Source organism: Phyllobates terribilis, unplaced genomic scaffold, assembly GCF_046119375.1.
Source record: "Phyllobates terribilis strain yellow unplaced genomic scaffold, ASM4611937v1 Scaffold_2__4_contigs__length_985480577, whole genome shotgun sequence".
NCBI classification, from domain to species: Eukaryota; Metazoa; Chordata; class Amphibia; order Anura; family Dendrobatidae; genus Phyllobates; species Phyllobates terribilis.
The window spans coordinates 66,417,361-66,438,792 of NW_027362762.1; the positions used below are offsets into that span (position 1 = coordinate 66,417,361).

At 42.6% G+C, this 21,432-nt stretch overlaps 1 protein-coding gene across 2 annotated transcripts in view; it reads left to right on the forward strand.

Moving 5' to 3' along the window:
* The first annotated feature begins 2 nt into the window (after nucleotides 1-2).
* The window catches only part of FAT3 (FAT atypical cadherin 3), a 735,917-nt gene continuing 714,487 nt past the window's right edge, over nucleotides 3-21,432 (forward strand). For both annotated transcript variants that reach the window (XM_073662065.1, XM_073662062.1), the window contains exon 1: nucleotides 3-228. Coding sequence is in view for 1 of the 2 variants with exons in the window: in XM_073662062.1 (XP_073518163.1) it covers nucleotides 182-228 (47 nt within the window). In the remaining variant the exon portion in view is untranslated. The remainder of the gene's footprint in view (nucleotides 229-21,432) is intronic.

A 21,432-nucleotide genomic window follows, 5' to 3' on the forward strand; every position in this document is an offset into this window, starting at 1 on the left:
CAGAGGAGTAAGCAGGCAGCAGGCAGGCAGGGTTCCCCAGTAGGCTGCGCTGTGATTAGTGGGCTGGGAATTCTCCTAGCAGAGAGGCAGGATAGACAGGATCAGCTCCCAGTCCACAGGCAGCACAGGGCTGTGTGCAGAGCTGGAGGCAGCATGCGGCTTCTCGGATCCCTGCTTTCCTATGGATGTGAGTGAGGAGCCTGCAGCACATCTGCGCCTCCTGCCCGGGTGAGTGCAATTGTCGGGCTTCGTCCATTGTGTCTTCTTGCTCTCGGGAGAAGTTGCTGTCACCTTGCTCTTGCCTGAAAGTTTCTGGCTGATGTGACCTGAGGATGGAGGCTGGGAGGGGGGTCAGATTTAGGAGAGAGGCACTCGGTGTAGCAGGATGTGTCACCACCAGCTACATGACACATCCAGCTCTGCTACATCAGTCCATGCAGGTGCAGCACAGACATATTGTGTCCTCACACACTGCACAGACACATTGTGTCCTCACACACTGCACAGACACATTGTATCCTCACACACTGCACAGACACATTGTATCCTCACACACTGCACAGACACATTGTACCCTCACACACTGCACAGACACATTGTACCCTCACACACTGCACAGACACATTGTACCCTCACACACTGCACAGACACATTGTATCCTCACACACTGCACAGACACATTGTATCCTCACACACTGCACAGACACATTGTATCCTCACACACTGCACAGACACATTGTATCCTCACACACTGCACAGACACATTGTGTCCTCACACACTGCACAGACACAGTGTGTCCTCACACACTGCACAGACACATTGTATCTTCACACTGCACAGACACAGTGTAGCCTCACACACTGCACAGACACATTGTGTCCTCACACACTGCACAGACACATTGTGTCCTCACACACTGCACAGACACATTGTATCTTCACACTGCACAGACACATTGTATCCTCACACACTGCACAGACACATTGTGTCCTCACACACTGCACAGACACATTGTGTCCTCACACACTGCACAGACACATTGTATCCTCACACACTGCACAGACACATTGTATCCTCATACACTGCACAGACACAGTGTATCCTCACACACTGCACAGACACATTGTATCCTCACACACTGCACAGACACATTGTATCCTCACACACTGCACAGACACATTGTGTCCTCACACACTGCACAGACACATTGTATCCTCACACACTGCACAGACACAGTGTATCCTCACACACTGCACAGACACATTGTATCCTCACACACTGCACAGACACATTGTGTCCTCACACACTGCACAGACACATTGTGTCCTCACACACTGCACAGACACATTGTGTCCTCACACACTGCACAGACACATTGTATCCTCACACACTGCACAGACACATTGTATCCTCACACACTGCACAGACACATTGTATCCTCACACACTGCACAGACACATTGTATCCTCACACACTGCACAGACACATTGTATCCTCACACACTGCACAGACACATTGTATCCTCACACACTGCACAGACACATTGTATCCTCACACACTGCACAGACACATTGTGTCCTCACACACTGCACAGACACATTGTGTACTCACACACTGCACATACACTTTGTATCCTCACACACTGCACAGACACATTGTGTCCTCACACACTGCACAGACACTTTGTATCCTCACACACTGCACAGACACATTGTATCCTCACACACTGCACAGACACATTGTATCCTCACACACTGCACAGACATATTGTGTCCTCACACACTGCACAGACACATTGTGTACTCACACACTGCACATACACTTTGTATCCTCACACACTGCACAGACACATTGTGTCCTCACACACTGCACATACACATTGTATCTTCACACACTGCACAGACACATTGTATCCTCACACACTGCACAGACACATTGTATCCTCACACACTGCACAGACACATTGTGTCCTCACACACTGCACAGACACATTGTATCCTCACACACTGCACATACACATTGTATCCTCACACACTGCACAGACACATTGTATCCTCACACACTGCACAGACACATTGTATCCTCACACACTGCACAGACACATTGTATCCTCACACACTGCACAGACACATTGTATCATCACACACTGCACAGACACATTGTGTCCTCACACACTGCACAGACACATTGTGTACTCACACACTGCACATACACTTTGTATCCTCACACACTGCACAGACACATTGTGTCCTCACACACTGCACATACACTTTGTATCCTCACACACTGCACAGACACATTGTATCCTCACACACTGCACAGACACATTGTATCCTCACACACTGCACAGACATATTGTGTCCTCACACACTGCACAGACACATTGTGTACTCACACACTGCACATACACTTTGTATCCTCACACACTGCACAGACACATTGTGTCCTCACACACTGCACAGACACAGTGTATCCTCACATACTGCACATACACAGTGTATCCTCACATACTGCACAGACTCATTGTAGCCTGACACACTGCACAGACACAGTGTAGCCTCACACACTGCACAGACACATTGTAGCCTCACACACTGCACAGACACATTGTATCCTCACACACTGCACAGACACATTGTATCCTCACACACTGCACAGACACATTGTATCCTCACACACTGCACAGGCACATTGTATCCTCACACACTGCACAGGCACATTGTATCCTCACACACTGCACAGACACATTGTATCCTCACACACTGCACAGACACATTGTATCCTCACACACTGCACAGACACATTGTATCCTCACATACTGCACAGACACATTGTATCCTCACACACTGCACAGGCACATTGTATCCTCACACACTGCACAGGCACATTGTATCCTCACACACTGCACAGACACATTGTATCCTCACACACTGCACAGACACATTGTATCCTCACACACTGCACAGACACATTGTATCCTCACACACTGCACAGGCACATTGTATCCTCACACACTGCACAGACACATTGTGTCCTCACACACTGCACAGGCACATTGTATCCTCACACACTGCACAGACACATTGTATCCTCACACACTGCACAGACACATTGTATCCTCACACACTGTAGAGCCACATGGCTGCCCATGGAACACACATGACAGATGACGGCTGCAAATCCCAGGGTAAAAATCCTGGGAAGCCCACCGGGGAGGTTCTCTAACAGGCGGCCGCCCGCAAGGGTTAAGTGCCAGTACAATGCCTGTGATACTGGTGATGCTGGTGATACTGGTGATACTGGTGATGCTGGTGATACTGGTGATGCTGTGCGGGAGGAAACACATCTTTATTGCAAAGTCGGAGCCCGGAGAGAGGAAAGTTTCCCCAGACTGGTGGGTGACGGATGGGTGCCGGGCTCCGACACACCAGGATGGGGCAGGCAGGACACTGGGGGTCTGCCCGGGGGCACTGCCACCTCGGAGGCCCCTCAGCCTGCCCCACACTGGAAGCTGAGGTCTTAAATATTAGGGACAATAAAGGGGGATTTCCTATTATTACAGGGAGTATTAGGAGTAACAGGATGAGTTCTGGTTTATTATTTGTGTATTGTTGTTGTTACTTTTTATACCAGAGAATATATAAAAATGTCCTATATATATTACACACACTCAAATGTATACACACATCTATGTATGTGCACACACATACACACACTAATATATACACACAGATATATATATGTATATACACACATGCACATATATTCACAGTCACACACGTCTATATCTACACATACACACATATGTATATATACATCCACACACACGCGCTCATGTATACACAAACACACTCTTGTGTGTGTGTGTGTATATATATATATATATATATACACACAAACATATCTACTCACATATATACATTCACATATATTCACACACACTCATATATATATATACATACACCTACACCCACTCATATACAGATATATAGCATATACACACACACTCATATATGCATACACATATATACACACACTCACGCTCATATCTATATACACACACACTCATGCTCATATCTATACACACACACATATATATATATATATATATATATATATATATATATATATATATATATATATGCACACTTTATATATATATATATCTGCTATGACCATTACAGTACCACCCTGGCTCTGAATGGCATATTAATCTGCATTGTTATGACTGCTGATGGTTATACTCCTCTTGTTGCAATGTATAAGTGTCAGTATCTACTGCAGATCTTGGATTTTATTCATGAACCAGAAAGCTCAGGATAAACAGGGCCATAGGAGGACACAGAAAACGCAATGATTATATCTAGTAATGATGAAATCTGTGGCCACCTGTACAGTGTTCACGGTGTAAGGAGTGCCACCTGAATCCTGTTATATATTTAGACATATATATATATAATTTCTCTATATATCATCACTGTTGCACTTGTATTATATTCAGGAATCAGAAGGTGCAGTGAGAGCAGCGCTAAAGGGATTTACATGATTGAAAAACATCATTATCCTCTAGTAGAAACAGCGCCACCTCTGTCCACATCCACGCACCTCCTGGCTGGTATTGCTCCCTTTTATTGAAGTGAATGGAGCTGAGCTGCAATACCACAAACAACCTGTGGACTAGTGTGGCGCTATTTTTGTAAGAAAATAACCTTGTTTTTTTCTCTAATTGAAGACCACCCTTTTTAGTAATTATATAAGGAAGCTGCTGCTGTAAATGAGATGTGGACGCTGAATAATGACTCCGAAATGTATGACAGCTGTCACAGAGCTCATCAGAGTGACTGGGGAATATTCAGATGTGGCGATCATGTCACAGACCGTTTATTGCAGTGACTTCCTCAAAATCATGGAAAAACACTATAGCTCCAATTTCGTGGTACTTGCAGAAAAGACCTAGACGTAACCGCTGCATCTGTATATCCCCTCCCGCTGACCTTGAAGGACCCAAAAAGCTGCATTCTTATGACTGGTTATACACCATCACCTCCCATTGCATTTTACATGTGTCAGTTTTTACTGCTTTTCTTGGATTATGTTCATGAATCAGGTGGCTCAGGATGAAAAGTGTTATAGGTGTTTTCATTGTTAGGGATGTCCTGCAGTGCATTCAATTATGGGAGAACGCAATAAAATAATTATCTCCTATGGCAGACATTAGAGTTAATGTTTGTCTATATATATATATTAGTACCAACATATTCCGGAGCGCTGTACTTACATCATCATCGTACTGCACTGGTCTTGAATGACATATCAGTCTGAACAGACCATTTATACCCCTTCTTCTACTGCAATGTGTATGTGTCAGTCTCTTCTGCTCCTCTTGAATTAGTTTCATGAATCAGGAGGCTCAGGATGAACACTGCTATAGGATTTTCGTGCGTTTCGGAAGCTCTCCCATGCATTAAATTGTGGTAGGACCCATGCATTACAATTTTTCCTTTTTTCATACATTTAACTTATTCTTATAGCGCCATCGTATTCCGCCACGCTGTACATAAATTGTCATCGTCCTATGGCATATTAACCTGTCCTTTTTACACTTCTATTGTTGCAAATGTGTCAGTCTCTACTGCTTCTCTTGGATTATATTCGTGAATCAGGAGGGCTCAGGATGAGCAGCGCTATTGTTCTTTCATACCTATGGCGATGCTGCAATACTACAAGCTCGGCCCACCGATAATGCCGGTGGGATTATAGAAGGTAGATGGATTTTTGATGACGTCAGCATGGCATGGCAGGTGAAGAGTTAATGCATTATTTTAGCCCCCCCCTTTTTTTTTTTTTAAGCCAAACCTGCGGTTGCTGCTGTGAGCGCTGCTCCGGGACTTCACTTAATTCAGTTCTTCGCCTATGTAACGCTGACGGTTGACAGAAATTCCGGAGGATTTGGAGATGACTTTGGAAGCGCGCCCCGTGTGCCACAATGCCCGGCAGGAGGGGGCTGTCTGTGGGCTCACAATGCATTGCTGTTTGGGGTTGGGGGGGGCATAAACTTTATTTTCGGATCAGTCATTCCTGTTTTCTCTCGGTGTCGCTGCCTCTTCCATTCGTTTCCCCATAAGTGATGGAGGACGGATGACAATAGCGGAGCTCGCTGGAGAAAGCAAAGAAGAATCCTCAGCGGGATTCCGTTACGTCGCCCCCCGTGAAAATGCTTTTTTTTTTTTCTTTATTATTTTTTTAAGCAAATTTCAACCAAATCCTTTTGTGCCCGTTAATCGTTATCCCGGATCCTGCCAAGAAAAACAAGTTCTCTCGCTCTTTTCGCAGGCAGTTTCTAGGGTTACGGGTGTAATTCAGAGAAGAGAATTCGAGGAGAGATCTGGTAACAGGACACATTCTCCCTCGCAGGGTAACGCCTGGGGTACGAACGCTCGGCTCTGCTTCATCCACCCCATATACTCCACCATAACCACCCGCTCCCATATACCAGGCAGGGATGTAGCTCTACGGCAGGAAAAAAACTACCGTAATGCCTCCTATAGATGGAGAACACACGTACGATAGGGCTGAACTACAGTATGTGGATGCTCCAAAGCAAGATATTCCCTTTTTCTGGAGATAAATAGTAAATATTTCAGAAAAATTATCATAACAGTAGTGTTTTTTTTTTTTACATATAATACCGCCATACCATAGTTAATTAAAAGTACCCTACAGTGCCCAAATAGCATAGGATGTTGGAATAATAACAATCACAGTGCACAAATAAAACCACCATACAGTGCTGAAATAACTACACAGTACTGAAATAAATGTCATATGGTGCATAAATAATTACACTATACACTGCTGGAATGATACCACCATAAAGTGCTGAAATATTAACTCCACGTTACTAAAATAACAGTGCCATATGGTGCTCAAATAATTACACTATACAGTACTGAAATAATACCACCATATAGTGCTGAAATATCAACTACACAGTACGAAATAACAGTGCCCTATGGTGCATAAATAATGACACCATACAGTGCTGAAATAATAATGACCATACAGTGCTGAAATATTAACTCCAATGTACTGAAATAACAGTGCCCTATGGCGCATAAATAATGACACCATATAGTGCTGAAATAATAGCGACCATTCAGTGCTGAAATAATAAAGGCTTATTCCCAGTAAGTTATAGTATAGTTATATTAGATAGGGGATAACTTACTGATCTTGAACTTGAGGTTTTGACCCCCGGAAACCGGTTACTGCAGAGCCTCGTTTTGAATGGTGCAGAGGTGCGCAGGCTCAAACTCTGGCCCGTAGAAAATTAATGGAGCGGAGGTCAAGCACGTGCACCGCACTCCGTTCTTGGGATCAGTGAGGGTCCCAGTAGTCAAACCCCCAGGGATCAGAACGATCTATTCTATCCTAGCCTTACTTTCTTGGGAATAAGCCTTTAATTATACAGTACTGAAATAATAATAACCATACAGCGCTCAAATGACTATGTGCTACTGTCCCTAAATAATACCATCATACAGTGCTCAAATAATATTGTCATACAGTGCTAAATAAATACCAGTGCATGCAGTGCCTAAATAATAACACCATATAATGCCCAAATAATCGTGTTATCCAGTGCCAGAGCTTAAACCACATAGTGCTGAAATAACAGCACCTTATAGTGTCGAAATAATAGAACCATAGAATATTGAAATAATAATAACCATGAAGTGCTCACATAATTATGCCATGCAGTGCTCATATACCAGTGTCATACAGTGTTCACCTAATAGTAACATACACTACTTCAATAATAATACCAAAGCGTGCTGAAATAACATGGCCTGATAGTGCTATATAATGCTGAAATAATAACCATACAGTTCTCAGAATAATAATAATAATAATGTCATGCAGTCTCCATAAGTGATCTCTAATGGTGCCATATGGTGCTTAAAAAATAAAAAATAGTGCACGGTGTTCAGACATCAGTGGTTTGTAGTGACTAAATATTAAGGCCATGCAGTGATTTACAATGGGCAAGTAATAACGCCATGAAGTGCTGAAATAAGTGGCTAATTAATAACGCTATACAGTGCTCAAGCAAAAGTGCCCTATCGAGCTTAAAGGGATCCTGACAGATGATCACTGTTGACTCGGGATGATTTGTCCAATAGTCGGGTCCCCGGCAGCTTCTTACCGCCCTGGGAGTGTCCAGCATGGCTGCTTTCTTCCATAAATAGCGCCACCCTTGTCCTCAGGTTCCATGTGGTATTGCAGGTCAGATTTATTCACTTTAATGGAGCTAAGCTATATTACCAAACACAACCCAATGACAGGGGTGGCGCTGTTTTTTGGAAGAAGTAATTCCCTAATCATACAAGTGAGTTTCATAAACATTTCTATAACCACTTAATAATCTAGAATGTCTGATACTCTGGCACTGATCAGGTCTCATTAATTACCAAATTACAAGAATTTTATTGTGTAGCTTTTCTTTTTATCAGGAACGATCCTCGGAAGAGTTTTTTAAAGACGTATGTTTATTGAAAAAATGAAAGAAAAAATAAACAAACTCCCAATCCAAAATAATCCGCTGCATTGTTCTCCAAATTATTGTCATTTCTTTGTGAGTGCGATCGATTTGTGCTTTTCATCTCCACCACTTTTGTGTGTTTAAACCTGGACTAATCCTTGTACAAATGACAAGAAGATCTGCTGCATAAATAATGAGAAATATTTAGTGTCTCGCGCCCCAGAGACCCTTTGCTCAGTATTGAGTAGAAGCCCCCTTTTGAGCTAGTACAGCCATGAGTCTTCTTGGGAATGATGCAACAAGTTTTTCACACCTGGATTTGGGGATCCTCTGCCATTCTTCCTTGCAGATCCTCTCCAGTTCCATCAGGTTGGATGGTGAACGTTGGTGGACAGCCATTTTCAGGTCTCTCCAGAGATGCTCAATTGGGTTTAGAATTATCACCAAAAAGTTCTATCTTCGTCTCATCAGACCAGAGAATCTTATTTCTCATAGTCTAGGAGTCCTTCATGTGTTTTTGAGCAAACTCTATGCGGGCTTTCATATGTCTTGCACTGAGGAGAGGCTTCTGTCTGGCCACTCTGCCATAAAGGCCCGACTGGTGGAGGGCTGCAGTGATAGTTGACCTTGTGGAACTTTGTCCCATCTCCCTACAGCATCTCTGGAGTTCAGCCACAGTGATCTTGGGGTTCTTCTTTACCTCTGTCACCAAGGCTCTTCTCCCATGATTGCTCAGTTTGGCTGGGCGGCCAGGTTTAGGAAGACTTCTGGTGGTCCCAAACTTCTTCCATTTAAGGATTATGGAGGCCACTGTGCTCTTAGGAACCTTGAGTAATGCAGAAATTCTTTTGTAACCTTGGCCAGATCTGTGCCTTGCCACAATTCTGTCTCTGGGCTCCTTGGGCAGTTCCTTTGAGCTCATGATTCTCATTTGGTCTGACATGCACTGTGAGCTGTGAGGTCTTATATAGACAGGTGTGTGCCTTTCCAAATCAAGTCCTATCAGTTTAATTAAACACAGCTGGACTCCAATGAAGGAGTAGAACCATCTCAAGGAGGAGCACAAGGAAATGGACAGCATATGACTTAAATATGAGTGTCTGAACAAAGGGTCTGAATACTTATGACCATGTGATATTTCAGTTTTTCTTTTTTAATAAATTTGCAAAAATTTCTACATTTTTGTTTTTTTCAGTCAAGATGGGGTGCAGAGTGTACTTTAATGAGAAAAAAATGAACTTTTTAGAATTTACCAAATGGCTGCAATGAAACAAAGAGTGAAAAAATGTAAAGGGGTCTGAATACTTTCTGTACCCAAAGTAGATAATTGAAAGATTGATAGAAAGATAGATAGATAGATAGATAGATAGATATGGGATAGATAGATAATAGATAGATAGATAGATAGATAGATAGATATGGGATAGATATGAGATAGATAGATAGATAGATAGATAATAGATAGATAGATAGACAGATAGATAGATAGATAGATAGATAGATAGATAGATAGATATTGGATAGATTGATAGATACATATAGGATAGATAGATAATAGATAGATAGATAGATAGATAGATAGATAGTGTGAGATAGATAATAGATATGGGAGAAAGATAGATGATAGATCTCCAATGGAAAGATGTATACACGGCTTTCACACCCCACTCTAATTCCCCTGGTATATGCCATTTATATGACTGGGGTGTTTTGTGTTCTGGGTTTTGGGCCCCTCAGGTCCTGGGGCCCCGGTGGGACTTCTTCCATCTGGCAGTATCTTCCTGTAGTCGGGGAGGATTGCTGTGTATATGACGCCGCCTCGCTGGTGTCTGATGGGAGATTATTATCTGTCAGTTATTTGCCGCCCTCTTTGATGGGTGGAATGTTGCCGGCGTTTCCATGGTAACGTGAGATGCTACCGGTTATTAGGCAGAGCTGACTGTTATTTTGAAGAGCCCAAAACGCTGAGGCGGTGAGATCGCAGCCGTCCATGAATTGTACACGGGCCGGCGAGCGATGCCAGCGATGCCGGGCGGGCGGCTGCACATTACACTGCGTGTGAGGGGAGACGCTTTGAAAATCCCCCAGACTGAGGAGCGGTGTGATCCGGGCTCAGATGGAGATGGCAGCCGCCACTATATGTGGGGGGAGGGCGACCAGATCTGTCTCCGAGCTCTGTGTAATATGTACTCAGCAGCCAATATACATCACACTGCCACCATCATAAGCCGGACACTGGGATAAACTGGGAATGTACTGGGGACATGTACATAGGGGGGGCACATAGTATCTACTATATAATCGTCTTATCCCGTCTGTCTGTCTGTCTGTCTGTCCAGGAAATCCCGCGTCGCTCATTGGTCCGGCAGCGGCCAATCAGCGCCGCGGGATTTCTGAAAAAAGATGGCGGCCGTTAGCGGCTCATCTGCGGGACGGAGCGGAGCGGCGATGCAGCCGGGAGATGAGCGCCGCGAGGCGCTCATCTCCCGGCTGGCAACAGCAGAAGGAACCCGACCGCCGGACCCATCTGCGGGACGGAGATGCAGCCGGGACATGAGCGGCGCAAGGCGCTCATCTCCCGGCCGGTAGCGGAAGGACCGCCGGCGCCACTGACATCCATGCGGAAGGGAGGACCGGGGAGCGGCGCTGCGGGTCGGGATACTTCTGCTGCGAGCGCCCACTATGTCCCGGGTTCTCGCAGCGTAAGTAGCCGCACAGGCAGCGCAGCTCCCCGGTCCTCACCAAGACGATTCGATGATTGGTCGCGGTCTTCGGACCCGACCAATCACTGATCTTAGCGCAAAACTTAAGCACCGCTGTGCTGATTGGTCGCGGGCGCTGACCGCGACCAATCACCAATTTGGGACCCAAATTTAAATATCGGCCGCGATCAATCAGCACAGCGGTGTGTAAATCTGGAGCCAAGATCGGTGATTGGTCGCGGCCGATATTTAAATTTGGCGCCCAAATCGGTGATTGGTCGCGGGCAGCGTCCGCGACCAATCAGCACAATAGTGTTTAACTTTGGCGCCAAGATCAGTGATTGGTCACGGGCCAAGACAGCGACCAATCACCGATTTGTGCGGCAGATTTAAACAGCTGAGTTTTTGGTGCTTTGTGCTTTTCGGTAGTGAGGGAGTTAACTCTCTCTCTCTGTGCTAGACAAGGTCCAGCCTCACTCAGCTGCAATCAATTCTGCAGTAGTGAGATTCCTTCATATGTCTGCTGCTCTGTTAGGGAAGTTGTCGGTGAAAGCATTTCATGCAGACTAACAGAGCGGATCGTGGTATTTGGAGTTTCAGAGCTAAGTGTATTTGGTGTGATTTTTCCCTTCCTCGCTTTATCATTTATCTCCTTTCCCGTTGGTGTTCCCTCTGTTGTAGTGGTGTAGTTTTTGTATGCAAGGTGGTTTTGGTTTTACCCTTGTACTGTCTCGTTTGTCTAAGTACTGTGTGTTGGCATATTATTACCTGTCCCCTTTTGTTGTGATCGGGGTCCTTCTCAGGACTAGATTACTTAGGTGCTGGGATCCTCAGGAGGTAGGGGTTACGCTGGCGGCCTGGACCTCTGTACCTTTAACAGTACCTCCAGGTAGAGGGATTAGTCAGGGCCTCAGCTCAGGGTCAGCTTAGGCCCCCTACCTCCAGTACACAGAGACAGCGTGACATTGAGGCCGCCGGCCCGACCAATCAGCAGTATTGGCGCCAAATTTAAATAACGCTCTGCTGATTGGTCGCAACCACCGGCCGCGACCAATCTGCGTTTTTTGTGTCAAATTTAAACAACGCTCTAATTGGTCGCGGTCGCCGGCCGCGACAAATCAGCAGTATTGGGGCCAAATTTAAACCCCGCTCTGCTAATTGTTCGCACCCGGCGGACGCGCCAATCAGCAATATTGGCGCCAAATTTAAATCTCGCTCTGCTAATTAGTCGCAACCACCGGCCGTGACCAATCAGCCATATTGGCGCCAAATTTAAACACCGCTTCGCTGACTGGTCGCAGTGGCCGGCCGCAACCAAGCAGAGAAATTGGCGCCAAATTTAAACACCGCTCTGCTCATTGGTCGCGGTTACCGGTCGCGAATAATCAGCATTATTAGTGCCAAATTTAAACACCGCTCTGCTGATTGGTTGCTGCCGTGACCAATCACCATTATTGGCGCCAAATTTAAATACCGCTCTGCTGATTGGTTGCTGCCGTGACCAATCACCATTATTGGCGCCAAATTTAAATACCGCTCTGCTGATTGGTTGCTGCCGTGACCAATCACCATTATTGGCGCCAAATTTAAATACCGCTCTGCTGATTGGTTGCTGCCGTGACCAATCACCATTATTGGCGCCAAATTTAAATACCGCTCTGCTGATTGGTTGCTGCCGTGACCAATCACCATTATTGGCGCCAAATTTAAATACCGCTCTGCTGATTAGTCGCGACCGCTGGCCGTGACCAATCAGCGATTTTGGTGCAAAATTTAAACACAGCTCTGCTGATTGCGCCCGGTCGGCCGCATACCTATTCTAGAATACCCGATGCATTAGAATCGGGCCACCATCTAGTACACTAATATTCTATCTATCTCATATCTAGCTTTTTTTTCTGTGGATGTGCCATAAATGTCTGAAGTTGGAATAGGCCTTTAAACGGGCCCTATATGATAAAGTGCCATATGTGGCCTTCACGACTTCTCCTGGCCATGACGGCCGTATATTGGGGCTAAGCAGATAGACCTGCAGCGATCAGCGGATTGTCAGCAGGTCCTCAGTAGTGGTTCATATGAATATTCCTGGTGATCTAGAGAGGTATATAGGTGGATTATGATATCCCTGGTGGTCCATGGTGGATTTACAGTTAATTTTAAAGTGGCTATTGTCACTTAGGGCCATTGTGCCACATCTTATAGTCCGAATGTCTTATCTAGCAAGATGGTCCACCTAGATACTTCACCACTATCTTAGACTTATAGAGGATATCTACTTAAGAAATCCCCTTTAAACACCCTATTAGTGATGTCTGAGTTAATAGTTCTTCGTTCAGGATCCTCATCTCTTAGCCAAAGCAAAAATCGACCACCAAGGTCAAGGTCATCTCTCCCTCTGGAGGACCCAACATGACCAAGCATTAACCACTCTGGTTGTTAATATTAATGGGTCCTGTGTAATACCTTGTTTCACCTACGGGAGTGCTGCAGGGAAGCTGAACACTTGCTATCAGGTTTCTGCAGCTGTAGATGAGATTGTCCTACTTACGGAGTTATTTCCGGATTTCTCTTCCATCCAGGTTGTGTCATTTTTGCTTACCTGACGTATTTGAAACACAGAGCAGTAGGTTGGTATAGAAATATACAACAGCATCCTATTTACCTGGGGAAAAAAAATCCTAATTAATAGCCCCTGAAAGCAGTGGCTGTGCGGTGTAGCGAGGAAGCGGCTAGCCATTTAATGACTCCCTTTATTAGGCTGCAGTCGGGGTGGTTTTCTTGTTAATCTGCTTTTTTCCTTATTTACAGCCAATTAAAATGCATGTTAGCAATTTGACGGGAAGGTTTGCCAAGAAATTCCCCTAGAGGTTCCCATCTTAGAAGGATTAATGTGCGGGTCCCATTAGCTATGTCTTCTTACATAGGGGAGCTCCGCTTTGCCATGGAATAAACCATATAGCGCCAACATGTTCTATAGTTCAGTACATGGAGCGTTCCAGATCAGGATCCCATTATTTTATCCCATGCACTCACATGCCAATTTTACCCTTTGTGTGCCATTTAGAGTGTCGATTCTTGTCTGCAACAATTTTTATAAACCTGCTTTATTGTCAATTTATTAACGATCTGTGCCAAATGACAAACTCAGCTCTGCTATATCTGGAAAAATCAGCTCTGCTGTATACCAAGCTGCATTACCTTAAAAAATAAAAAAAAACAGTATTACTATATCTGAAAACTCCAGCTCTGCTACATATTAAAAATCATCACACTTATATTATATCTGTTATTTCCTATAAGTTTAGGTTGCTGTATGCTATTTCTTGAAAACTCAGCTCTGCTATACCATAAACTCCCAAAAGAACAGCTCTGCTATATCCAAAATCCCAAAAACTCAGGCTGCTATATGCAAATGTATATCTCGAGAACTCAGCTCTGCTGTGCAAAACCGATCCTAAAAAGAACAGCGCTGCTTTAAACCTCAGATCTGCTGCATCATAAAAGCTGGGCTCTGCTATATCATAAAACATCATAAAAACTCAATTTTGCTATATACTGCAGGTAAAGAGCTCAGCTCTGCTATACAGTAAGCCCTAAAAGATCAACTCTGCTATATCTAAAATCCACATCTATGCTGTTACTGTAAAAGACTCAGCTCTGCTATATCATAAAAGCTTTGCTATATCTGAAGAACTCAGCTGCTTTATTCAAAAATCTCACCTCTGTTATATCCTAAAAACTCAGGCTGCTATATGCTACTGTATATCTCAAGTACCCAGCTCTGCTGTACAGAACTGATCCTAAAAAGAACAGCACTGCTTTAAAACTCAGCTCTGCTGCATCATATACACTCAGCTCTGCTATATCATGAAAGCTCAGCTCTGCTATATCATAAACCTTAGTTAAATCATAAAAACTCAGTTTTGCCATATACTGCATGTAAGGAACTCTGCTCTGCTATACAGTAGCCCCCAAAAGAACAGCTCTGCTATATCTTAAAACGATATCTATGCGGTTACTGTAAAAGACTCAGCTCTGCCATTTCATATAAGCTCAGCTGTATCTGAAAAACTCAGCTCTGCTTTATCCAAAAATCTCATCTCTTGTTATATCCTAAAAGTCAGGCTGCTATATACTAGTGTATATCTCAAGAACTCAGCTCTGCTGTACAGAACCAATCCTAAAAAACAACAGCACTGCTTTAAAGCTCAGCTCTGCTGCATCATAAAAGCTCAACTCTGCTATATCATAAACCTTAGTTTAATCATAAAAACTTAGTTGTGCCATATACTGAAGGTTAGGAACTTAGTTATGCTATATGTGAAAACTCAACTCAATTGTAAATTCTATAAAAACCTCAGCTCTGCTATAGCTAAAAAAAACACCTGTAACACATCAGCTCTGCTATATCTTAAAGAGAACCTGTCGTCTGATTCATGCTGCATGAACCACTGTCAGCTTGAATCCGACGCTGGCTGCAGCCTGGTATGTCTTATTTTGAAAGGGCTGTGATTGCCAGCATCTGGGAAGGTGGCATAAAAGCTCAATTCCCTAGAAAAGACTGTGAAGAAATGCCTAGTTGGCCTGCAAGCAGAAATGTCACATATTGTGCTCCAAAAACAACAAATGTGAATATCTCTTCAATGGAGCGACGCAGCGCAAAACGGAAAAGAACATCAAAATCCCGGGAGCTCAGGGATTTTTTTTTTTTTTTTTTACAAAAGTATTTAACTTATTTTTTTTAGAAGTGGGGAGAAAGTGACAGTTCCTCTTTAAGAACTCAGCTCTGCTACATGGTAAAATATCAACTCGATCATATCTATAAACTGCAGCTCTGCTATATACCTGTTAATTCTAGCTTAGTATATTCTAAAATCTCAGCTATGTCTTAAAACCTCTGCTAGATTCTGCATTCTAAAAAAACACAGCTCTGCTATAATTAATAATCCTGCTTTGTTTGGAAACTGATCTTTAAACCACAGCTCTGCTACACCTTTAAAGTCTCAGCTCTACTATATCTTTAAATGTCAGCTAAAAAAAAAACCAGCTATGCTATAGCAAGAATCAGCAACTCTGCTAGAAATGTAAGAAACCCTTCTGCTATAATTTACAAGCTCAGCTCTGCTATATCCACTGCTCCCTCCGCACCTTCGTATCTGCCAGCTCTCAGCACCGCTACATGTGTATCTCATATACTGTATGTGATTTTCTATGCATTGTCCACTGTGACGTGTTACAATTTGCTATTTTCCCGTTGCTAACCGTTTTATTGCCATGCTCTTTGTAATAAGAGGCTCATTTATTGCGCTGCCAGTCAGGGCTTGTGCTACTTTGTAATGAATTGGAAAGAGTCTTCTGTATCTTGAGGGCAATCTCACAAATCCCCCTACATATAAGCTGAACCTAAAATCATTAAAATGTTTTGCATATTTGTGCGAGTGCAGGAATGTGTAGCCAGGATTTCCTACAATGCGCTGGTAAATAGCTGAGCTGTGCGCCTGAGATGATACATATTAGTATTCATAGCAAACATTCAGCTCTGCTACATCTCACAATCATGTGCCACACAGATTCTAATCACATCATTCCCTGGACACAGCGGGGCTGAGCCTTCAAGAAGACGAAAAGAATTGACCCAACCAGCTGCAGATGGATCCAATATTAGCACTTAGAGAACCAGATGTTATAGCGTACAGATCTAGCAGAGCTGACATTGTCATTTAAAGGGTAACTTACAATGTTTATATTATGCAGTCCTATGTAACGCAACAGACATCACATTGTTGGTTTTAGCACTTTCCACCATAATTGCCTTACAATGTCCAGTTTGAACTCTATGTATATATAGGATGCATCAGCATGATTGAGGCAAAATTTGGGGTCTCCCTTATTTATGGGTCACCACTATGTGTCACCTGCAACGTCCTCCATGATGGTTTATCACGAGCTAATGGCATGATATCTGCTATGACACTGTATAGCAGTATTCTTAGCTCTGTTGTGTAAGCGATTTATGGTACTGTTACGTGTTCGATGAATGGCATTGTTATGTAAGCGCTATATTGTACTGGTAATATGTTCATTAAATGGGACTGTTATGTAGGCACAAGGTTGGATGGATAGTGCTCTGATGCAGGAATAACGTTGTACTGGTAACATATTAAAAAAAAGGTACTATTGTATAGCCACCGCATAGTACTCTCATTATGTTTATTAAATGGTACTGTTATGTAGGCTTTGTATGGTATTGTTAATATATTCAATGGATAGTACCTGTTCGTAAGCCCTGTATTTAGTGTTAATATGTTCAACGACTGGTATTGTTATGTTGCCTGTGCAAAAAGTGGTATTGTTATGTAGCCTCTGTCTGGTTGTAAGTCAAGTAATCAGTACCATTCATTAATATGTTTATTAAAGCTGCTGTTGTTTAGACACTGTATGATACTGGTAATACCACTAAGAAATGGTACTGTTATGTAGCCACCGCATAATACTGTTAATGTTTAATAAATGGTCCTGTTATGTAGCTACCGCATAGTTCTGTTATTATGTTCATTGAATTGTACTGCAAATACGTTGAGTGGATAGTGCTGTTACGTAAGCATGGAATTGTACTATTGATATGATACTATTGTGCAGCCATCGCACAGTACTCAATGTTTATTGAATTGTACTGTTATATAGGCACTGTATGGTATTGTTAATATATTCAATGGATAGTACCTGTTCGTAAGCCCTGTATTTAATGTTAACATGCTCAATGACTGGTACTGTTATGTTGCTTGTGCAATAAATGGTATTGTTATGTAGCCTCTGTCTGGTTCTTACTAGGTCAAGTAATCATTACCATTCATTAATATGTTTATTGAAGCTGCTGCTGTTTAGACATTATATGGAACTGGTAATATCACTAAGAAGTGGTACTGTTATGTAGACACTGCCTAGAACTGTTAATGTTTAATACATGGTATTGTTTTCTAAGTAATATATGAAACAGTTAATACACTTAATGAATGGTACTGTATGATAACACCAATTTCCAATGGCCATATAAATGCTATGTTGGTATAGCCTGCTGTTAACATGGATGGTACTGTTATTTATGTAGGTATTGTACAGTACTGTTCATATGTTCATTGAAGGATACTGTTAGGTAGGCTTCCTATGGCACTGATAATAAGCATAATGAAAAGTACTGTAACGCATGCACTGTATGGTACTGCTATTAAGTTAATGGAGTGGTACTGTAAATATATTGAGTGGATAGTGATGTTATGTAAGCATGGAATTGTACTACTGGTATATTCAAGAAATTATACTATTGTGTAGCCATCACACAGTACTCTTATTATGTTTATTGAATGGTACTTTTATATAGGAACTGTTCGGTAATGTTAATATATTCAATGGATAGTACCTGTTTGTAAATCCTACATGTACTGTTAATATGTTCAACGACTGGTACTGCTGTGCTGCCTGTGCAATTAATGGTATTGTTATGTAGCCTCTGTAAGGTTCTTAATAAGTGTATTCATCAGTACCATTCATTAATATGTCTATTGAAGCTGCTGTTGTTGAGACACTCTGTGGTACTGGTAATATCACTAAAAAGTGGTACTGTTATGTAGACACTGTCTAGTTAATGTTTAATACATGGTGCTGTTTTTAAGTATTGTATGATACTGTTAATACTCTTAACAAATGGCACTATATGGTAGTGTTTATTATATGTCCTTTGAAAATTGGTGTTATGTAGGCATAGCCTGCTATTAACATCTTCAAGCAATGGTACTGTTATGTAGGGACAGTATAGTACTGCTCATACATTCATTGAAGGATACTGTTATGTAGGCATCATATTATTATTATTATTATTATTATTATTATTATAGCGCCATTCATTCCATGGCGCTTTACATGTGAAAAGGGGTATACATAGCACAAACAATTACAATAAATTTGAACAATACAAGTCGGCGACTGGTACAGGAGGAGCGAGGACCCTGCCCGCGAGGGCTCACAATCATATGGCACGGTTACATGCCTAATGAATAGTACTGTAACGCATGCACTGTATGGTTCTGTTAAGTTAATTGAATGGTACTGTAAATATGTTGAGTGGATAGTGGTGTTACGTAAGCATGGAATTGTAATATTGATATATTCAAGAAATTATACTATTATGTGTAGAGGGTGTTTCTAAGCTAAGAAAGTTTCTGGTTACAAAAATGTTCATAAAGAGGGTATTTCTAGACTAATCATGGGTGGGACTTAGATAAATGTACATATAGAGGGTATTTTAGGCTAAACCGGTGTAGGGCTTACCCATATAAATATATTTAGGGTGTTTCTAAGCTAAACGTGGGTGGTACTTACACAAATGTATATAAAGTGGGTGTTTCTAGGCTGAGCTGGTGCTTCCTCAAGCATGCTTACTCAAATGTATCTATAGACGGTGTTTGTTGGCTAAGCAGGGGTGGGACTTACTCATATGTACATATAAAGGATGTTTGTCAGCTAAGCTGGGGTGGGACTTACTCATATGTACATATAAAGGATGTTTGTCGGCTAAGCAGGGGTAGGGCTTATTCATATGTACATATAAAGGATGTTTGTCAGCTAAGCAGGGGTGGGACTTACTCATATGTACATATAAAGGATTTTTGTCAGCTAAGCAGGGGTGGGACTTACTCATATGTACATATAAAGGATGTTTGTCGGCTAAGCAGGGGTGGGGCTTATTCATATTATTATTATTTATTGCTATAGCGCCATTAATTCCATGGCGCTTTACATGTGAAAAGGGGTATTCATAGCATAAGCAAGTACAATAATCTTGAACACAATGTGACAGCGACTGGTACAGGAGGAGCGAGGACCCTGCCCGCGAGGGCTCACAATCTATTATATGTACATATAAAGGATGTTTGTCGGCTAAGCAGGGGTGGGACTTACTCATATGTACATATAAAGGATGTTTGTCGGCTAAGCAGGGGTGGGGCTTACTCATATGTACATATAAAGGATGTTTGTCTGCTAAGCAGGGGTGGGGCTTATTCATATGTACATGTCATAGAATCATAGAATGGTAGAGTTGGAAGGGACCTCCTGGGTCATCTGGTCCAACCCCCTGCTCAAAGCAGGATTCACTAGATCATCTCAGACAGATGTCTGTCCAGCCTCTGTCTCTGTTTGAAGACGTCCATTGAAGGGGAACTCACCACCTCTCGTGGCAGCCTGTTCCACTCATTAATCACCCTAACTGTCAAAAAGTTTTTTCTAATATCTAATCTGTGTCTCCTCCCATTTAGTTTCATCTCATTGCTTCTAGTCTTTCCTTGTGCAAATGAGAATAAAGATGATCCTTCTACAATGTGACAGCCCTTGACATATTTGTAGACAGCTATTAAGTCTCCTCTCAGTCTTCTTTTTTGCAAGCTAAACATTCCCAAATCCTGCAACCGTTTCTCATAGGACATGGTTTGCAGACCAGTCACCATTCTGGTCGCTCTTCTCTGAACTTGCTCCAGTTTGTCTATGTCTTTTTTAAAATGTGGTGCCCAAAACTGTACACAGTATTCCAGATGAGGTCTGACCAAAGAGGAGTAAAGACCGATAATGACTTCACGTGATCTAGACTGTATGCTTCTGTTAATACATCCCAGAATTGTATTTGCCTTTTTTTGCTGCTGCATCACACTGTTGACTCATGTTCAGTCTATGATCTATTAGTATACCTAAGTCTTTTTCACATGTACTGTTGCTTAGCTCTATTCCTCCCATTCTGTATATGCTTTTTTCATTTTTATTGCCCAGATGTAGTACTTTGCATTTTTCCCTGTTAAAAACCATTCTGTTGGTTGCTGCCCACTGCTCCAGTTTATTTAGGTCTTTTTGAATCCTCTCTCTCTCTTCTCTAGTATTAGCTATCCCTCCTAGCTTTGTGTCATCAGCAAATTTAATCAGTTTACCCTCAATTCCTTCATCTAAATCATTGATAAAGATGTTGAACAATACAGGTCCCAGGACGGAGCCCTGTGGTACCCCACTTGAGACATTCATCCAGCTGGATGTGAAGCCATTTACAACCACCCTTTGAGTCCGATCACTAAGCCAGTTATGAATCCACCTAACAGTTGCCTGGTCCATTGCATACTTGGTCATTTTTTCAATAAGGATGGTGTGAG